The sequence below is a fragment of the Culex quinquefasciatus genome, chromosome 2, assembly GCF_015732765.1.
Source record: "Culex quinquefasciatus strain JHB chromosome 2, VPISU_Cqui_1.0_pri_paternal, whole genome shotgun sequence".
Lineage (NCBI taxonomy): Eukaryota > Metazoa > Arthropoda > Insecta > Diptera > Culicidae > Culex > Culex quinquefasciatus.
This window is the reverse complement of record NC_051862.1, coordinates 206,954,084-206,975,630: the sequence shown is the minus strand read 5'-3', so window position 1 is coordinate 206,975,630 and position 21,547 is coordinate 206,954,084. Positions and strand designations below refer to the sequence as shown.

Here is a 21,547-nt window from a genome sequence, read left to right as displayed (position 1 = left end):
AGAAGATTACGAGATAAATTTTGGTGTCTTCGACAAAGTTGCTTGGATTGGCAAGCCCATCAACTTTCTAGAAGACAAAAAAAAATATTCCTGAAAAGTTAGATTTTCAAAATCACCCTAATCGTGAACCACCCTAATTTTGAACCAAACCAAAAGTTGCCCCTTTCCATTTGCAACAACTCTTCTGAAGACACCAAAGCTCCAAAACGTCACCATTTTTCGGAAAATCCATTTTCCACTTAATTTTGCGATCTGGACCACTGTGCAACGGAAGCTACACCAGAGTGGACGCACGAAGATCAGCCAGCGCTATTGACGTCACTTTGGCGTCGGCAGACATAAGCTTGCTGTTCGAGTGGGAGACGCTGGACTATCCCTACGGAAGTGACCACCTGCCGATTTCTTTCGGTACAACCTCGATCCACTCGGACGTTACACTTCCAGCCATCAATTACAAAAAAGTGGACTGGACTTTGTACGAAAACCTTGTGGAAGAAGCAGTAAGCAGGAATGGGAATCCAACGTACGACGAGTTCTTCCAGATCGTCAAAACCAGCCTGGTACAAGCATGCCCGCCACCAAGACCGCTACAGACAACGAAGAAGGTGCCACTTCCGTTTTGGGACGATGAGTTGGATGCAGCAAAATGTGAAAGTCGCCAGAAGTTCAGCGTTTGGCGCCGCTCACTCGACTACGAAGCCTATCAGGACTATTCTGCAGCAGAGAAACGGTTCAAGGATCTGGTGAAATCCAAACGCTCTCAATCGTGGAGAGCCAAATGTGACACGCTGGACTCACAAACATCGGTCAAAGACCTATGGAGGTGGGCTAAGCGTTACAAGGGGAGAGCTGCTGGCAGACAACAAACGCTGAGGGATGAGCAGATACTGGAGGAAGTTCTCGATCGGTTAGCACCCTCTTCGACGAGGCCACCTCCTCCGCCGGAGTCGGTCTGCGACTGTGGGAGGCACAATGGACAATCGTACTTCTCTATACGACCTGCAAACAGTGTTTAAACAGGGGAAGGACACAGCACCTGGTGCAGATGACTTAAACTACTCAACAATACGGAAACTTCCTTCAACGCTCAAGTGACCCTGGTACAAATATTCAACCAAATCTACGAAGATGGCGTCATACCAGAATCGTGGAAGGTTTTTAAGATAATTCCCATCCTAAAGCCTGGAAAACCAGCCGACGACTCGAAATCGTACCGTCCAATTGCCCTGGCATCATGCTTTCGCAAAACCTACGAAAGCATGATCAAGGAAAAACTGGAGTGGTTCCTGGAACACAACAACATCTTACCGGATACAGTCTGCGGATTCCGGAAAGGTAAAGGGACAATGGATGCGCTACACTTGCTGGTTGAAGAAGTGCACACAGCCTTCTCCCGCAGAGAGCATGTTGCAATGTGCAGCATCGACATCCAGAGTGCGTATGACAACGTCCAGATCCCAATAATGCTACAAGAGTTTCGGGAGATTGGAGTCGAAGCCTGCCTGATCAAAGCGCTGCATGGGTTGTTCGGTGAACGAATTTTGTCAGCATCGCTCGACAACGTCACCTGGCTAGTCCGCATAACCTGGATGGGTTTACCCCAAGGTTCACCTCTCAGCCCATTGTGCTTCAACGTCGTGATTCGCAAACCGATGGAACCATCTCCGACATGTTCGATCAAACTAGATTTCGCTGATGATATCACAGTCGCAGTTCGAGGTAAACAAGTGGAGGACTCGGTAAACACCCTGCAGACAACCTTGGATGGAGTGGTACGAATGCTGAAAGAACTTGGTCTCGAAGTTTCACCACCAAAAAGCGCCGCAATGATCTTCAGCAAAAGATGTCTGCCGGATGTTCCTGAACTCTACATCAACGGAGCAGTAGTAGAGTACAAGGAATACATAACGTTGCTGGGAATCAACCTTACTCCAACACTGAGCTGGGCCAGTCAAATCAGGATGGTGAAGCGGAAAACTTCCTTGTACGTGAACTTCATGCGGTCTGTGGCTGGTCAAAGTGGGGATCGCACCCAAGCGCGCTGCTGTCAATCTACAAGTCCTGTGTCCGATCGATTATTGATTACGGGTCGATATTTTTCGGGAAGCTCCGGAAAGGGAACTTATCCAGCTGGACCGCATTCAGTGGAATTGTTTGAGGATAGCGTTGGGATCGACCAAAACAACGCACACCGGATCCTTGGAAGCGTTGGCCGGAATCATGCCACTCGGTCTGAGGAGGCAGATGCTACTCGCCAAGTTCGTCAATCGTCGTTATTCCCTGGAGACCTGGCACCGGCGCCACGCTGCACCTGTGCTGAACGGAGAACTGCCTCCATCGTTCATCCGGAAAATGATTCTTCAGTTTCGATCACACACGGGTTATCTAACAACAATACAAACGCTGCCATGTTTCTCGTACCCTGCTGCGATAAGGCAGAGAACCATTCCGATTGATTTTTCTGTCCAAAGTGCTATTCGAGGAGAACCGGTCTCAAGGATTCCCAGAATCGTCGAAGGCATCATCTCGCAGAAGTACCAAAATTCCATTGTATTTGCTACGGACGGATCGAAAGATGAAGACGGCTGTGGCTACGCAGTAGTGGATGGAAGTTTCCAGATCGTGAAGCAGATCAAGCTACCTAAAACTGTATCAGTATTTTTGGCCGAACTGCTGGCGATTCGGCAAGCAGTGCAGCACATCGCGCAACACCCGGGTAGAGAGTTCCTGATTCTGTCGGACAGTTTGAGCAGCTTAAGCAGCCTGCACAACAGAAGTCTCCAGGGAACTACACCGATTCCTTGGTTCGATGTACGAAACCACATCATGCAGCTCGAGCAAGCGGGAAAACGGTTTCCCTCATGTGGGTGCCAGCACACAGGAACGTGACACTGAACGAAGCGGCGGATGCGGCGGCAAAACTTGCGTGTAAAGAAGGAGAACCAGAAACATACCAGCTTAATTCGTGGGACATCTCGTACCCAAGTCGGGTGAAGGCTTTGCAGCAATGGCAAAACAACTGGGACAACGGCGACAAGGGCAGGTTCTGCCACGGAATCCTGCCGAGGGTGTCCACAACACCTTGGTTCTACGAGACTGAGTTTTCACGGAGGGAGATAGTAATCCTCTCCAAATTTATCAGCAATCACTCCAGAATCGCTACACACCTGAGGCGCAACAACATCATCGACGACGATACGTGCGAGTTCGGGCTGGGGGCGGCCACGCCGAACCACCTGTTGTTAACGTGCGACTTGTATGAGGATTTTCAAGGAGAGCTGTGGAGGAAAATCATTAGAGCTGGCATACTTCCGGACCTAGAAGTTATACTTAAATCCAAAAATTTTGAATTGTATAAATGCTTAGCTCAATTTATCATCATGTCAAACATTGACATGTGATTAAATAATTTACGGAAAACCTGGCCCAACAATGTTAAATACAAGAAGCCAAATAAATAGCGCTAAGGAAAAAAAAAAAAAAAAAAAAAAAAAAAAAAAACTCAGCACAAAATCCGGAACATGTCTAGCGTAAGCTAGTAGTGCCCCGCATGTAAGTACACGACCTGCGTAGGTTCTTTGAAGATGCTCGCGCGTCAACGATCGCGCATTCGGTAATTAAACTTGAAACTTTCGTACGTGACCACACGACGTAGGAATCGATCGATCGTCGATCGACCTGCGAAAAGGGTGTTCAAATTTCGATTTCCAATTCGACTTTGAAGTTTGAAGCTTCTAATTTTTTTGAGCATCCCTAGCGGGTGCGCCTAAGGCGCAGGGCGTCGATCTCTTGCCGGTGGACCGTGTTACCGATCGCGTATTCGCAGTTATGCACGAACCAATGATGCCTTGAACCAAACACTTGAAGTTTCGCGCAGTTCTTATCAGGCGTCTCCATGTGGTTGCGATCGGCGGCCGGTCGAACGCGCGCCACAACAATATCCACATATTGGAATGCAAATTACTCATCGCGAAACATCGTCGTCGCCGGTCAGATTTATGATTACCGCGACGTATGAATGGAAAATAATTCGAACTTGGAAGCAATTTGTCTGAATTGGCTTTAATTTTTGAAATTTTTTTTTTGAAATTAAATATGTCTTTATTGAACTTTCTTGTAATAATTACATTTCATTTACATTCTAAGTGGTATGGCTAAATGCTCTTCATCTTTGTTGTATTTTTCGTTTTATTATTACTGTTCACATTTATTCATTTATTTCAAATTGTTTTACATTTTTGCATTTAATCGAATACATTTGGGTAAAAAAAAGAAAAATCACTTTAACAACTAATCCTAACTTAAAACTAAAATAAAAATTCTTTGAATAATTCAAAATCATTAGAACGAGTAAACTATGAACTGTATTTTAAAATGAATGCTCCAAGCGTTCTTACTTGTTCCTGGCGAGTTTTGCACCCACGCAGAGTTGTTGTCATCTCGATGAAAATGTTCAGAAGTTCTTGTGGTGAAAACAGGTCACTACTGCCTTCACCCGTTGATGTTGGTTGGTTTTCCCTCGGTTGCTGACTGAAACCTGGAGGTGTTGTATGCTCCGCAACTCTTTGCCGCTGATTCAACGGCAATGGCTGCAGATTTGGAACCACTCGAGTAGATCCTGCTCCTGGTGACGCCAAAGCAGGAAAATCCACGTCCGTGTATGCTGGTGGTGTTTTGCGACGATTTGGTTGGTGCCTCGTCGTCGCTTGCTGCCGAATTTTCACAAACTCAGCACGTTTTGGGCAGCTTCGATTCTTGGTAGAATGGTCGCCGCCGCAATTGAAGCATTTGGCTTCGATGTTCTCGTTGATTGTTTCGCAAGCTTGAGTTTTGTGCTCACCTCCGCAGGTTGCACAACGACTCTTGATGAAACAGTTTCTTCCACCATGTCCAAACTGCAAGCAGTTCGAACATTGCGTAACGTCACGGTGCACTGGACGATAACGTTCCCAAGTCACGATGATGTTGAAAATAGCCCGAACTGCTTTCAGCTCAGACGGCGTTGTCGATCCTTTCTCGAGATGAACCAGGTACAGTTGATCACGATACTTGATGTCCTTGTTGTGTCTCGTCATCTTGAAGACTTCGATCACGTTCAGCTTAAGAGATTTGAGCTCTTCTTTCAGCACACTCACATCCATGTCGTACAGGCCTCGGAGGACCTGTTTCATGGGGCGTTTACCTGGATCGTCATGGCTGTAGTATTCAATCTTTGTGTTGTTCAGGAAATCCCGAACGTAGTTGTAATCCTTTCTGGTAGGTAGCAGAACTTTGAGTCCATCAGCACACAAGCGAATGGAAGCTCGTAAAGCACCAGATTTGATAAACCCGGTCAGCCACTTTCGCACCGAATCCGATGACGATGTTTTCACAAAAATGGGTGGCAACTTTTCCCGTCGTTCAAATTCTTCCTTCTCGCTCACGTCCACAGGGAGGGTAGCGAACTGGTTTCCAGACAATTTTTGAGCGTCCTTGCTCAAACTGCCTGGCTTTGCAGGTAGCGCTTCGGCATTCTTTAGCTTCTTCAAATCTGCCGATCCTGCTGGTGAGGACCGCCTCTTTTTCTTGCCCTGAGGCATTTTTGCACTTTTTAAGCACTTTTCAGGAGCTAAAATCCAGGAGTACCTCACTGAATGATGGTCCACAAAGGAAATTGGCTTTAATTTGTGTGCGAGTGCGTGAATATTTGGTATTCCAAATGAGGAAGGAAGAAGCTTCACGGTTTTGTGGACAAACAATGCTCAATTGAAAACGGTCACAAGGACGCGTGGCACGTTTTTTGGAACGGAACACGTGACTCGGGCAAACGTGATGCATCAGGTTACATCTTGCTTCTTAGACATTACGATTTTAGAGATAACAGGGTGACTTATTACCTCAATCTAGGAAATAAAATTCTTTTCTATATTTGTGTGCAGTTAGGAATGATTACTTAGTAAAAATCTTTTCCATTTTTTTTTTTCGTGGAGTAGTCTCCCTGACCAAAATCACACAATGACACCCCACCTCGATTGATTTGCTTATTTCTAATGCGCAGTTCCACGTGTCGAAATCGGACAGACTTCGCTCATCCGGCGCCTTTAATTGCATTGCATCGTTCCTCTCGCGTGGCAGATTGATCGTCACGATTTGTTTATTTGTACTTACCCTCAGCGACAGCATGTACTTCTCCATCTCGGACTCGGTTTTCGTGAGCTTGCCGGCGAGAATCTTCCGCAGCGTCTGGTACACGTGCTCGGCCATCGTGACGTCGCCGCACACGTAGATGTGGGCCTTCTCGTTCCAGATCAGGTCGAAGATCGAATCGGCCTCGGTGAGGGCCAGGTCCTGGACGTAGGTCTGAAAAAAAAACTCAAAGTTATTTTATCCTTCAAATTTGTTAATCTTTGCAACAAACCTTGGGAACATTCTCCTCCCGGGAAAGTGCCAGGAAAACTCGATCCAGAATCCCTTTCTTGACCATTTCTTCCTTTTCGTCGCGGTAAAGATCAACCTTTTTCGTACGACATCCGAAGAAGAGCCAAACCTTTGGAAGCTGTAATCGATATGCAATGTAAATTTAGTGAACATAACATAAAAATCAAAACAAATACCTTAACATCGGGGAGTTCCGTCTTCAGCGTGTCCCACTCCTGCCAAAACGATCGGAACGGTGCGATTCCGGTCCCGGGCCCAATCAGGATTACGGGTCGGCTGGGGTCCTTTGACATGTGGAATGAAGAGGCGCTCCGTACGAAGAGGTATATCTTCTCGTTGTCCACCATGTTGGCCAGATAGTTGGAGCAAACGCCGTAGTGTTCCGCGCCTTCACCGTCTGAAATTGAAAAGTGAAAAAAATGTGGGTTAATGTTGAAATCAAAACTTTTGAACACAATCAATTTTGTTTCAACTCAAACCAAATATAGTTCAAATTTATCATTTTATGTTCAGTCCAATTTTAAGATATTTTTCAGTCGAAGTGAACAAAAAATTAAACTTCAACAAAATGCTTGACAAGATCACAGGAACGGCGCAACAGATCAATTCAGTATTTAAATTCTTTTCCTGATCTCAAATAAAGTCCAAAAACGTGATTAAACTTAGGGTATGAAACGATAAGAATATAAATTTACAAACAGAATTTTTATGTTTATTGAATATAAATATATATATATATTTTTCAAATTCATAACAAGAAATTGTTTCAAAAGCTATGGAATAAAAATGGCTTCAGTAGTGAAAGTTTCTTAAGCGGAACAATCCGAGAAGGAGCTCATTCTGGAAAAATCAGGAAAAAACGCCTGCGGAAGCTGGAAACCAGTTCGACAGTGACGGCGGCAGTCGTTACTGCGGTGGACCAGCTGGATTCTACATTTGGCATCGCAGGAGATTCCATGGAAGTGGCCGGGAAAGGACCAAGTTTTGAAAGTGCTTCTGCAGATATTTTCTTGGACGACGTCGGTGGTTTGCGGATGCCGGATGTGGATGGCGTGAACAGCGTCAACTGCTGACCTAACTGGGGGAGGCTACGTGGCCTACGGAATAGATTTACATCGGAGTTGGGAGCTGGTTGGATGATCCCAGAAATGTATTTGGTGAGAGCGTTCTAATTTCTTCCTTATTATATTATTGCATTTCAATTTTCTCATTATTTACCAACGCCCACTACTTCATTCGTCGGTGAAGTATCCCATAAAACCCTTTCCCCTTCCAAATCCGGATATCTTGGAGGTCGTCTAAGTTCTTAGGCATCTCTATAGGATATCCAATCATCAAATCCCTCCCAACCTCCCCCGTTGATCGTGAGGAGTCGACCAAAAGGACAAATGAATGGTGATGTGTCATTCGGCACATTCCTGAGGCATTTATTTTCCTTATCGGCGCCAACCTAGCTATTGCGAGCTTTATGCTCGGCTAGAGTACGGTCAACCAAGCTAAGCTAGCTAAGCTAAGCTAAGAAATAAACAGTGCAAAAATCAATTAAAAAAATTACAATGCAAAGTCCACAAAACTTGAAAAAACTTGGTGAGATTCTTAGTTTTTTAAGCAAAATAATCATAAAATCAATAAATAATTTTTGCCTGTATTTTTTCCTGCAAATATAGCTTTTAACCTAAAATTTTAACACAAAATTGAGTAACAATACCGCTACCGTCATCTGGGTCGAATCGGGACACATGGGGCGAAATGGGACAGCAGTTTTAGCAATGATGCAGCCTATTATTTTGGTTTTGGTTAGACCAGATTCAGAGCAACAAAATGTATTAATTCATTCCCAAATTTTGAGCTTGAAGTGCTCTAAAACGTGCTGTCCCTATTCAAACTACAGTCCCGATTCGCCCCAGTTGATGGTACTTAAGTTTGAACAAATAACACAAAATAGTTGAATTTAATCACAAATTTTAAAAACCTTGAATTTTCCAAAACGCATTTTTTTTCGGAATTAAAAAAATGTTAGGCGCCAAAGGGAAACAAAGGTCAACGAAAAATTATAATAGTCTAGACTATTTTCAGGGTGGTTACAAACACTCGCGATTTTCGCCACGCGGATTTTTGCTGAATATGTTGCTATGTGTCTGTCTTCAAGAATACAACACTGGTTTCGATGGCCAGTGGAAACGTATGTGTAGATCTAGAATTTCCAGAAAAAAGTACAAAGATTCATCTAAATCCTGCTCGGTGAAAGCAATATATAATTCCACGAAATCCGCAAAATTCACGACAATCGCGAATATTGCGAAAATTTAACCACCCTGTATTTTAAATTACCGTTAACCGGGAATAAAAAATTATGTAACAAATATTTTTAAATTTGTATGAGGTTTATTTCAATAGTCATGTTAGGAAAACATGTACTACGGTAGGCTTAACAATGTCAGTATACAATTTTTTTTAAAGTTTTTCCTAGGAATATTTGAAAAATCACGAAGGATTTTTTTTATTACAGATGACTTCAACAGTCAAAATGATTATTCCAAATTTTGTTTAAAATGTGCTGAACACAATGTTTTCTTAAAATGGACCTTAAGTAAGTTTACTAAATATTTATTTTTTGTTTTACAAATCACAGCTAAACGTCTTCTTAACTTTATTCATTGACCTATTATGTATTTAAAAAAAAAATATTGAGGCTGTTATGTTGATAAGTATTTAAATTTTGCCTGAAATTTTCAAGGTAATTATTTTTCTGGAAAATAACAGCAAAAGATACAATTTTCACTGGAGCATGAAAAAAAACCCTTTCAACGTTTCTTATTTATTTATTTACAATTATTTTCCTGAAATGTTTAGAATTAATTAATTAATTTTTGAAAATTGTTTCGATTCAACTTACAAATTATAATTTAAATACTTATTTTTTATTTTCTTTGTGGATAGGTGTCTAACATATTCAAAAAGGCAGTCTATTTTCCGATTCAAACTTATTTTCATTTTGAACTTGCCGAGTTGCCGCTATAACAATTAAATTGAATAGAAAAAAAACATTAATGTTAAATATTGACAGTGCACCATATTTGGATAAAAAAAGTTGATTTTACAATCAATTGTTTTAAAAAGTGTGTTTAGGGAGACTTGATCCATGCATTTTTACAGTCACTGGAATCAGCCTCAAGTTTAATTAATTTGCTTGATTTTTCGTACATGGATTCTTTTAGTAGAGTTGTGGATGACTTACTGCAGTTTGGACCATTTTTCAAATATTTTCTAAACAAAATAATTACCAGCTTTTGGAAACATGCTCAATTTTGGTATAAAAATAATCTTTCATGTTTTTAAATCTTTGGGTGAATAAGGGAGATCAGGTTACCCCTAACGTTTTGAAAATGCCGGTTTAAAAAAATCAAACGCTTGGCATGATTCGCAGAGTTCATCTGATTAAATACCCTTATCAGCCAGACATAGTTGATTGTTTAAGCTTTCACTTCATGCAAAACGTTCATAGTTTTGTGAGAAATTGATAGAGTTATGTGCGAGACAAAAAAAAGGACCAAGTCTCCCCACTCTCCCCTATTTCACCAACAAATGGCGGGATCAAAAATATTAAATAGGAAAAATATAGAGAATTTTCTGAGCTATTTAAAAATATTGGTTTAAAAAACATTTTGTATAAATTTATTTTTTCAATTGGTACAGTCCAGACTCGATTACCAATGTCCTCGGGAAAAAAATACTTCGGATAAATTGGTTGTCTTGTTTAAGATCTTAGATCTTTGGAAGGCAATCAATCACTCAAATTTGCCTATAATAAAATTGCAGAACTTGAATTTGATATTGAAAGTGTGAAAATAAAATAAAAACGATTATCCGAAGTTCCAAAGAAATCCCGGATAATCGAACTTTGGATAATCTAGTCTGGATTGTATAATTAGAATATTTTTTTTAAATTTAAATTAATATGATTTTTCTCGTTTTCGATGCAGTTATCTTATACTCAACCCACCTTCCGCCCGGTACGACACGATAGCCACCGTGAGATGAATCTCGTCCGAGTACTTGCGCGGAGAGGATGAAATCGAGTAGAACCGAGGCTGCAGAGCGTTCAGCTGGGCCACGAACACCGTAGCCGGTGGTTTACAGGAGGGAAATTCTTCCAGCACCTCCAACAGGTGGGGCAACTTCCAGTAACGCCAATCCTCGTAGACGGATGGTTCCTATAAATTTACAGATTTTTTAGCAAATCGAGCTTCAATTCAGTATGTTTGTCTCACATTCGCCAACATCGTAAGCCTTTCCTCGTCCTCCTTTTCCTGGCAGCACGAGGCCAGAAAGGTAAGCAGTTGTCGTGATGGAGGCGTCGTAATGTCCAGGAACCGGCTCAGCAGCGTACGGAGTGAGCAAATTGGTATCCTTTCGTGTTGTTCCCACGATTTGTAAACGCCTGGAAATTCAAAAAAAATAAAGCAACATTTGTTATGCTCCACTACAGAGTTCATCGAGAGAGTGAGTGTCCTCTCTTGAGTTACCGTTTTGGGTTTGCTTTTCCTTGAGGACCTGCAGCTGGAGGGTCTCGTCCGGATCGGTTACGCCGGTCAGCCGCTTGATGATGCCGTCCACGATTTCGGCCCGATTGGCGGGGAAAATTCCCACGTGGTCGCCGGGTTCGTAGGCCATCTGCAGGCGGGAGAAAGGAAGAGTTTGAAATGAGTGTCTGCAAGAGTTGAGTTCATCGAAAAACACGTGGCCGGCAGTGTTGCCGGATTTTGCAACTGGACAGTTAACAAGTAATATTATTTTTTATAATTAGACTTTTTTTTAAATTTTATAGATAGAAATCAAACCATAATTCGTTGTCCAAAAATAAAAATATTGAAAAATCACAAGAATTTGCCTATTTGTATTTAAATAGGAAAAAATCAAAAAAATGTCATCCGGTCTTTTATTGCAAATTTGGAACGATTTGAACTAAGATGATTAAAACAATTAATCTTGCAACATTGAGAAAACCCTACAACGTTGCATTTCCAAACTGTTATACCGTGAGATCTTCTCTCTTTTTCTCTCTCTCAAGAGAATGAGTGCCCCGCATTCATTCCATCAGCACTCACAATGCAACAAGTCCCACCCCAAACCACCCACAACATACACACTCTTCGGGTGGTTGCCTACATTCCGGAGAAGGAGTGGCACTCAACATAGCACACAGCCCTCCATACTCACCCCCTCGGCGATGATTTCCACCAGAATCGTGGACCGCTCGCTGCCGTTGGTGCCCTCGTGAAGATTGATCGCGTTCCGCTTCAGCGTGCACTCGGTGGCCTTTTTGTTGTGGTACTTGGACAGCGCCTTGTCCAGCGACTCGTACTCCGTAACGGGGGCAAAACGGACCGTGTTTTCCGTCAGCTCCGTTTGCATCGAGAAGGCCGCGTCCGAGAGGGTTTCCTCCGGGTCCAGGCAGAACGTTTCGCAGGCGATCTGGTGAGAGAAAGTTATTGGAATATTTGAACTTTTTTTTCTTATATGAAGAAATTTCAAGGAATACATTAGTCTCATTGTTATACTTTTATGCAAAATGGTCTCATCAAGTATTTTCTTTTACGGATCTTGATCTGATAAAAAAATGTTAGAAAGAAATAATTGGAAATAATTTACATATGGTAGTCTAATTGAACATCTTTGCTCACAATTGACGAATTGATACAAAACCAGAAATTTTTTTTAGAAAGGGGTTTTTTAAAGCTTTTTTGAACTATGTAAAACATGTTGGTGAAAATACTTATACATTAAACAAAACATATTTTTAATTTAGACGTTGCCATTTAGCACGATTAAAAAATATTAGCAACGGCCTTAAACAAATTAAAAAAATCTGGCGGAAGCTCAACTTTAAAGAATTCGAAAAATGCTTGAAAGATAATGAAATGTGATTGAAAATGATAAACAAATTCTGTTTTTGATTCATTTTTGAACATTTCCAGGATGATAAAAAATCAAAAATAGTTTTTTAATTCATATTATTTTTCATATTCATATTATTTTCGAAAGATAAAAACGAAAAAAACTTCAACACAAATGTAAAGCTAAATTATAGAGTTTTTTTAATCAAAGAAATCTTCAAAGATTATAGGACTTTAAAAAAAACTTTTAAATTTGGCAACAATTTCAAGGGGTTGTTCATACAAAATTTTTATATATGTTTTTTCGGTAAGAGCATCTTTTGATCAAAAGTTTGATTTACGCCATTTCCAATCTGGTAACAAAGTTGCAACTTTTTGAAAAATTGATATTTTTGGAAAATCAAAAATTAATTTTTAACCAATTATATATGCATATTAACATTTGTCATATCTCTACACACTTATTTAATGAGGTGCACCATACTTAAGTTATGATCATTTCAAGGTATTTGCTTTGAAAAAAAAGTTCAGTTTTTTGCCATTGAAAACTATTTTATGATAGAAAAGAACGCCTGCAAAAACATATTTTTGAAAAGCTAAACATTTGCTAAACACGACCAAATCTAACTTTTAGGCACTTTCAAAAGCTAACTCTTTATTGTTAAAATTAGAAATAGGTATGTTTAATAGAAAAGAGCAGAAAATATTGTCCATTTTTGTAACACTGTTTAGCAAATGAAAACTTGTTAAATGACACTGAGATAAACTTATTCATACAAATTTTAAATTTGTGTAGTCTGCTTCTCAGCAACTAGCATTTCGATAAACAATTTCAAAAACAGAAAATTTTACAATTTTTGTTTTTCTTAATACATTTTTTTAAATTGCAAAAAAAACTTAACATTTTATCAGAAAGTTTATCTTGGAATGTTTATAACTTGAAAACGGTGTACATTTAATCAAATAATTACAATTTCTATGGCAAATTCGATGTCGCGTCTACGATTGATTTTTGAAACAACTTTTATTTTTTCCAAAAAATGCAATTTCTACAAAAAACAAAATGCAAATAAAAAAAATCAGTTATTTATTTTTCTGTAAACCTATTTTTTCTTAAAAGTCCCAATAATAATCTACAACTTTGCTGAAGACTCCAAATCTATCCGAAAATCCCTTCAATAGATAAAGAATTTCTAAAAAAAAATAATGGAGCCTTTCATGGAAAAATTAGGCAAAATTACCTCTTTTGAAGTTTTATCCAAATAAAAAATATACAAATAAAAAACCTCGAAAAAATGCGAAATCTAGAGATTTACTCATACTTAACAAAAATTCTTATACCAAATTCTACTTCAAGTTGTCAGGCTTTCCAAATTAGGAGACAACAAAAAATAATGCTTACAACTGAAATTTAAATTTAAAAAAAAAACAATTCTATTCGATTGTAAATTATTAAGAATACGTTATTTTTGTTTTTTTTTATGGAATTACCATTTGTGGAATTTTTCTTCAATTTAAAATTTTGGGACCACAGATTAGGAAAAAAAGTTTAACTCTAAGATTTTTTGTAGAATAATTTATTGATATTATAAGTATAAGTATTTCAACTGTACTTATGTATAAAACATTTTATGATACATTTTACTTAGAAAACTATGTAAATCAATTCTTTAAATTCTATTTTTATTTTAAATTTTTCAAGGCAGTTCGCCAAAAAATTTAAAATAATAATGTTTAATTTGGTATTATTTGATTCTTTTTTATTTGGTTCTTCTGCTTCATAGTATCTTTTCCGTGCCAACGTGCTTTTTTTTTCAATAAATGTAGGGTAGAGTAGTCATCAATGAGACACGGGGAACAATGATAAAATGGCTCTCACAAGTCGTAGTTTCAACCAATCAGGCTCATATTTTGGGGAAAGGTGTGTCTACTGGATACACGTCTGCCATAATAGTGGCTTTGGTTATGGACGCTCCCTTGCAAAGTTATTCATAAATGTTTGATTTTGGGGTGTTAAAGTAAATTATGACTGAAAATTACATTTTCGCTTATAGGCTGCCAATAATACTTTAACTAAAATTTCTCCAAACTTCTTTCGTCATTTCATAGGGCATGAGTTGGGCTACAATGGCCTTTCATTAGAATTGTCCAAAATTAAGAATTTACCCAGAATCCAGGGCTGTCTCATTGTTCCCCACTCTTTTCAGCCTATGGGTAACAATGAGACACTTTGATTTTTCTTCATTAAACTTTTCAAAATCTAGGGAAATCCTTCAAATCATGAATCGGAAGTGATTTTTGCCATATTTATTGAGTTTTGACTTCATTTAGCCAAACATATAAAGTTATATGGTATAAATAAATGGATTTTACTAAATTTATATACTTTTTAGTATAACTTTTGTTAAGTAAAGCTTCAAGTTGGCAAAATTGCTTTAAAATGTTCAAGGTAAGTCACCTGCAATGGAACAATACAAAAACATGATGTTTTACTAGAAAAGTATTGATTTTCGTAGAGTGTCTCATTGTTTCCCACCTGTCTCATTGTTCCTGCCAAGTGCGTCTACAATGAGACAGTTGGATAACTCTGGCTGTAGAGGTCGGATCGATCTCATATTTTGGTCAATGTTAGAACACATTAAAAGAAAGAAAATGCAACAAAAAGCTCATTAAAACATGCTGATGAAAAACATACAAAAATCGTTGAAAGTTAAAAACCAAAAGTGTCTCATTGATGACTACCCTACCCTATCACATATTTTTAAATGAAATATTATTCCATTTTTTAACTCTCTACTGCCATTTTTTTTTCGAAAATTCGTGTTCAGGAGGTCATTTTGAGCAACTTTTGTTCTTCGAAAATCTTTACTTCTCTTGTTTTCTGTTTTTCTTGTTTCATTTTTAGTATTTTAATTTGCATTTTTCAAGTTAGGTTTTGTTTGTTTTTGAAAGTATTTGACCTATTCCACCACCTCCTATCATTACATTTTGTCTATCTAATCACTTTTTCAATTTTTTGCTTGTTTTTCACATTTCTGCTATAAAATGGTACCATTATCAGCGAGCGAGTCCACGAACAGGGCATACCCCTTTGTATGGGACGTCGTTTGGACCTCACCAATCTGCCTGAAATTTTCAGGGGTTGTTTGTACATATAAAACTAGCATCGGACCAAAATATGAGCACTCTAGGTCAACGGATAGTGGGGCAAATCAGGACATAAAGTTTGAAGGTTCAAAAACGTCAAAAATCTTTAAAAGGCTAAAACTTTGGCAAAACTCAATTAATTTCAAAATTCAAAATGCATCTAAAAGGGATTAAAAAATGCAACAAAATGCAGGGAGAAGCATCCCAATTGGTTTAATCTAAAGGGAGTTATTGGCATTTTAGTGAGAAATAGCATAATTTTCAAACTCAAATAAAAAGTGTTCCATCAGGTTATCTACTCGCTTCGACCTGTAGCTTGTAGGAGACATCTGGGACTACCATCTGAGACTGAGAACGCTTTGGGTAAGGCAGTTTAACGTACTAAATAGACACTTTTACTTTTAGTTAATTTTTTGGTTGTAAATTTTTGCTCGGGGAACCCCTTAGATCCCATTTTCTGGCGATAATTTTATCATATTTGTGTTCCTGAGACAATTTCACAATATAAACATGCATAACAATGTTTATTTTTATCCGTTTTAACTCTTTAAAAAATGAACGAAAATTTCTAAAATTTTAAGAGTTCGAACAAAAATTAGTTGAAAAAATTATTTTTGATGATTTTGTAAATCGAAGTTAGTTGATTGTTTTTAAATAAATCTTTCAATAACGGTTGTCCCTTACCTTAAACACCTCCGGCGCCCACTTCCTAAACGCCTGCTCCTGCCCGCAGATCTCGTCCCCGGTGGCCATCCGCATCAGCCGCTCCCCACCAAGCTCGTCCAGTATATTATCAATGTACTTCCCGTACGCACAAAAGTTCGGGTAGGCCGACGATCCGAGCGCAAACACGGCAAACCTCACGTTCGACAGCGGCCCAAACGTCTCCTCGGACAGCGTGTCCGTCGTGGATCCCCGCAGCGAGTCCAACCGATCGATCTTCCGGTGCCGGTTCATGTCACTGCGCGAGTTCGCCTTGATGAAGGACTTGGAGGACGCGGCGATGCTGAGCTCGCTGTGCACCTGACTGTGGCCGGTTTCGTGCAGCCGCATGGCGTACAGATCCTGCGCGAAAAGCTGCCAAAGAAAAATGAATTTCATTTTTTTTTGCTAATTGTTTTGCAGTTCAGAGCTCGTTTCATGTCTGGTCCAGCTTGGGTTTGGGTGGTGTGCACTTTGGGTAAGGATGAACGAACTAAAAGAACATAAAACGAAAGAAAAATCAAAGAAAAATAATAACTTCATACAGACCGTTTTCTTTTTAAGCACATCCAAGTGCTCTTTAAATCCCTGCAGAAAACGGAAAAAAGAAGAACGCAAACGAAATTAATAAAGTGAGAGGGGAAAGGAACTAAATGAAGTGGAGCGTTGGAGCAACACAGAAAAATTGTTCACTTTTTTTTCTCCATGATCCAGAATGCGGTTTTCCATCTATCACCAGCTGGCGGAGCAATGCAATGTGGGCTATTCCCCGGAGCGTTCCACTCGTTTAGTTGTAGCTTAGTTAGTGTCAGCAGAGTAGGGGCAGCGCGGCAAATGAGCAAGCAGCAGAGTTGAAAGGTTAGAACAGCTTGTCAGCTTTGTTGCACTGGGATGTGGTGGTGGGTGACCGGGAGAAAAAATTACCCCCCAACCGCTCGGCATTACGCGTTATTAGTAAAGCGGACAGGCTGCATGTTTGATGGGGACGCGGGGTTAGTGCTAAAGATTAATTATATTTTGATTTTGCTATGAAATTCCATTTGTTCCGAAGCGTATATTGATATCCATGGTTTTTTTTTCATTTTCAACAATTATAAAAAGTATAAAGTACTTTTTTTATTTTAAAATAACAAAAACACCGACAATTTATTGCTTGAATATTTGGAATGTTTTGCTTGGAATTCGAAATTGAGTTTAAAAAAGTGCTTCCTTCGGCAAAATTTGAATAGAAAAAAAACGTCCTAAAAATATTGTAATTGTTTTTTAAATGTTTATAATTTTTCTTTAATTTGTATTTTTATTCTGTTTTTTAATCTGTAAAAAAATCAGCGTGACTTAATTTCATCTTCTAATTTTTTTTATTTGAAAGTTTGAATTAAATTTGATAGATGTTGAAATCGACATAACCTTGCTTGAAGCACATTTTTAATTTGAATGTTAAGTTTTAGATTTGATAGAGCAATTGTCCGAAGCCTGGATTACGAACAATTTTTTTCATATTTTTATTTTCTTACTTCTAACATCAAATTCGAGTTCTGCAGGTCCATTTTGGTTAACTTTGAATGGTTGGTTGCGAATTAAATTGAAAAAAGGCATTTTCCAATGTTTCATCACTGCCATTTTGGCTGCAATCTTGGATTTAAAAATTCTTAATCACCATAGAGTTATCTACGTGCGCATATATTGCGTGTACGTACCCGAAAAAGATTGAGGTTTAATTTTGTACCGGCCAGCAAAACAAATGTATATATATTGTAGTTTAGAGTGCCTACTAAGACAGCGAAATAAATATTTTTTTCGTGGTTCGATTATCCGAAGTGAAATTATTACAATGCCAAACCCTTCGGATACTCGAGTCTGGACTGTATTGAAACGACATTTTTTACGCGTTGGAATACTAGGCTTGTCAAAACCTTTTATAGTTCAAATTAATCAGAGTGTAATTTATAAATGTAACTTTACCTTCAAAACTTACCGACCCAAATTTGCTGGCTTTAAATTGGTGAACCAGCATTTTTTTTTGACTTAGTTATTATCATTAAATTACTATCATTGAACTGCAGACGTGTTACAAGATAGCACACATAAGTTAAATTTAGCATTTGAATAAATATTTTACGTATTTCACGTAATTGTTTTGGGTAATTGAAGAATTACGTTGAAAAAAAGTTCAAAACTGTTGAAATGGTCGAAAAACAAAGCTAAAATAGCGACAAAATAAACTAAACCAATCAAAAGTCTGGACAGCTTCGCCCGGCAGTGGTGAACTTTTGCCATTAAAAAACTATTTTAAGCTGTCTAAAAACTAGGAGGAATTGACAAGATCCAATGGTGGTAAGGATAGCGAGCGCTCATTACATGGTAAACGAAACATATACGCTTGAAGTGCCTTTCATTTATGAAATTCGACAGAATTGTGCTTAAGGGGTTACATACATGTAAATCGACAAAAAAGTCAGAGGTTGGTATGAGCACACACTTAACTTTATTTAAAATCTGTTTTCAGGGCATTAATATATACATTTTCGATTATTATCAAAACAAATTTGAAGACATTTGGTTGTATCATTGCCGAGATATAGCTATTTGAAGTTAGCAGTTTCATAAAACGGGTGCCACGATATCGGCTCAAAATTTTGGTGAAGACTCATTAAACCGGTCCTGTGTGCATGACGTAGGCCGATTCAAAAAACTTATTTTTAAAAAAGATAAAAATATTTTTCTGTTTTTCATATAAAAAATCGTCAGTTTTTGATTTTTGTATTTTTTTAAAAAGCAAAATTTCACAATCGGACTTATTCATGCACACGGGATATAACTTGAGAGTCTTCACCCAGAATTTCAGCCAATTTAGTCCATCCCATCTCGAGATATCGTGGCACCCGTAAATCAACTCGGTGTTTCGAGTAAAACGCTCAGAAAGTTTGACAGTTCGCTTTGCGCACGGCAAAATGTTGAGCTTAAAATCATCTCTAACTATGTTTAATCATGAAATATCTTCATAAAACTTTCAGGAGTGATTGAAAATCAACTTTTTATTGGATTCAATAAATTTTCTGTAATATAAAATTTTGTGGTTTTCTACATGTATGTAACTCCTTAAGGTACTTGTTGAAAACACCAACCACAAATTTCTTAAGAAAAAAAAAAGAAAAACATAGTATTGCTGTAAAATTCATACCGTTATCAGGGGTGACATTAAGTCTGGATGTGAGATAGGGTAATACATATTTCTATATTTTTGTATGTCACAATCTCACCTCCCTGATGACGGCACACAAAAAGTTTTCCAAAAGTTTTTTTTAATAAATGGCAACACTGCCAATTTTTTGCCCTTTTGCTGGGTACTCATAGCTCAAAAGATACCTTTTTGATTCTCTAAAACATAAAAAAAATAATATTTCAGCAATAAAGTTTTTTTGAGGGTTTTTTTTAGTTAAAAAGTAAAAGAAAAAAGTCATTTATTTAATAGTTTGCGTATTTCCACCGAATTTTCCTTAATTGTACCAAAAACTTTGCCAAAGACATCAAATTTACCAGAAGTTCCGTGCTCAAGATACTAGAATATTTAGAAACTCTTTTTGTATGGGCTGCTGTTAAATATATATGAAAACGCAAAATGAGCAATTCTCTACAAAACCGGCCGATTTCGACCATTTTTATTTTTTGTATTTTTTTATTTGGCTCAAACTTTGTGGGGGCCTTTCCTATGACCAAAGAAGCCATTTTGCATCATTAGTTTGTCCATTTAAATTTCCATACAAATTTGGCAGCTGTTCATACAAAAATGGTACGTAAATATTCGAAAATCTGTAACTTTTGAAGGAATATTTTGATCAATTTGGTGTCTTCGGCAAAGTTGTAGGTATTGTTAAGGACTTTTTAGAAAAAATAGGTACCCGGAAAAAAAAATTTCCGATTTTTTTATTAACTTTTTTTTCACAAAAACTCAAATTCCCAAAATACGTATTTTTGATTTTCGAGATTTTTATATGTTTTAGGGACAAAAATCCGCAACTTTTGAGCTATAGAGAAACATGGTCAAAATCTGCCGCCGAGTTATGATTTTTGAAAAACTGGTGATTTTTGGAAAAATCGAAATTTCATACATAAAATTTTTTGACCTAATTTTTATGCAAAATTGAATTTGCAATCGAAAATTACTTTACAGATTTTTGATAAAGGGCCCCGTTTTCAAGATATAGCCACCGAAAGTTTGATTTCAGCGAAATATTTGCAGTTTTCGATTTTTAAAAATAGTGACCATGAGTGACCATTTCTAAAAATATTTTTTTTTTGAAAAGTTCAGAAAATTTGCTATAAAATTGTCTAAGAGACATCGAAGATTGGACCTCTGGTTGTTGAGATACAGCGGCTTAAAGAAAAAGAAACACGAAAATTGAAGTTTTTTTCTAAGTCTCACCCAAACAGCCCACGATTTTCTAATGACGATATCTCAGCAACTAATGGTTCAATTTTCAATGTTAATACATGAAACATTCGTGAAATTTTCCGATCTTTTCGAAAAAAATATTTTGAAAAAAAATTAAATCAAGACTAACATTTTAAAAGGGCCAAACATTGAATATTATGCCCATTTGAAATGTTAGTCTTGATTTAAAAATTTTCAAAATATTTTTTTCGAAGAGATCGGAAAATTTCACGAATATTCATGTATTAACATTGAAAATTGAACCATTAATTGCTGAGATATCGTCATTAGAAAATCGTGGGCTGTTTGGGTGAGACTTAGAAAAAAACTTCAATTTTCGTGTTTCTTTTTCTTTAAGCCGCTGTATCTCAACAACCAGAGGTCCAATCTTCGATGTCTCTTAGACAATTTTATAGCAAATTTTCTGAACTTTTCAAAAAAAATATTTTTAGAGATGGTCACTCATGGTCACTATTTTTAAAAATCGAAAACTGCAAATATTTCGCTGAAATCAAACTTTCGGTGGCTATATCTTGAAAACGGGGCCCTTTATCAAAAATCTGTAAAGTAATTTTCGATTGCAAATTCAATTTGCATGAAAAAATTAGGTCAAAAAAATTTTATGTATGAAATTTCGATTTTTTCCAAAAATCACCAGTTTTTCAAAAAATCATAACTCGGCGGCAGATTTTTTGACCATGTTTCTCTATAGTTCAAAAGTTGCGGATTTTAGTCCCCTAAAACATATCAAAAAATCTCGAAAATAAAAAAATACGTATTTTGGGAATTTGAGTTTTTGTGAAAAAAAAGTTAATAAAAAAATCGGGAAATTTTTTTTTCCGTGTACCTATTTTTTTTCAAATAGTCCTTAACAATACCTACAACTTTGCGGAAGACACCAAATTGATCAAAAAATTCCTTCAAAAGTTACAGATTTTCGAATATTTACGTA

The 21,547-nt window shown here is 37.7% G+C and overlaps 1 protein-coding gene across 3 annotated transcripts in view; it reads right to left on the bottom strand.

Moving 5' to 3' along the window:
- Nucleotides 1-21,547, bottom strand: part of LOC6054171 (nitric oxide synthase) — a 151,106-nt gene that overhangs the window by 10,086 nt on the left and 119,473 nt on the right. For all 3 annotated transcript variants that reach the window (XM_038252986.1, XM_038252987.1, XM_038252988.1), the window contains exons 14-21: nucleotides 16,146-16,538; nucleotides 11,638-11,892; nucleotides 10,944-11,091; nucleotides 10,689-10,858; nucleotides 10,421-10,631; nucleotides 6,594-6,814; nucleotides 6,398-6,535; nucleotides 6,148-6,339 (exon numbers count right to left, since the gene is read on the bottom strand). In XM_038252986.1, coding sequence (XP_038108914.1) covers nucleotides 6,148-6,339; nucleotides 6,398-6,535; nucleotides 6,594-6,814; nucleotides 10,421-10,631; nucleotides 10,689-10,858; nucleotides 10,944-11,091; nucleotides 11,638-11,892; nucleotides 16,146-16,538 — 1,728 coding nt within the window. The remainder of the gene's footprint in view (nucleotides 1-6,147; nucleotides 6,340-6,397; nucleotides 6,536-6,593; nucleotides 6,815-10,420; nucleotides 10,632-10,688; nucleotides 10,859-10,943; nucleotides 11,092-11,637; nucleotides 11,893-16,145; nucleotides 16,539-21,547) is intronic.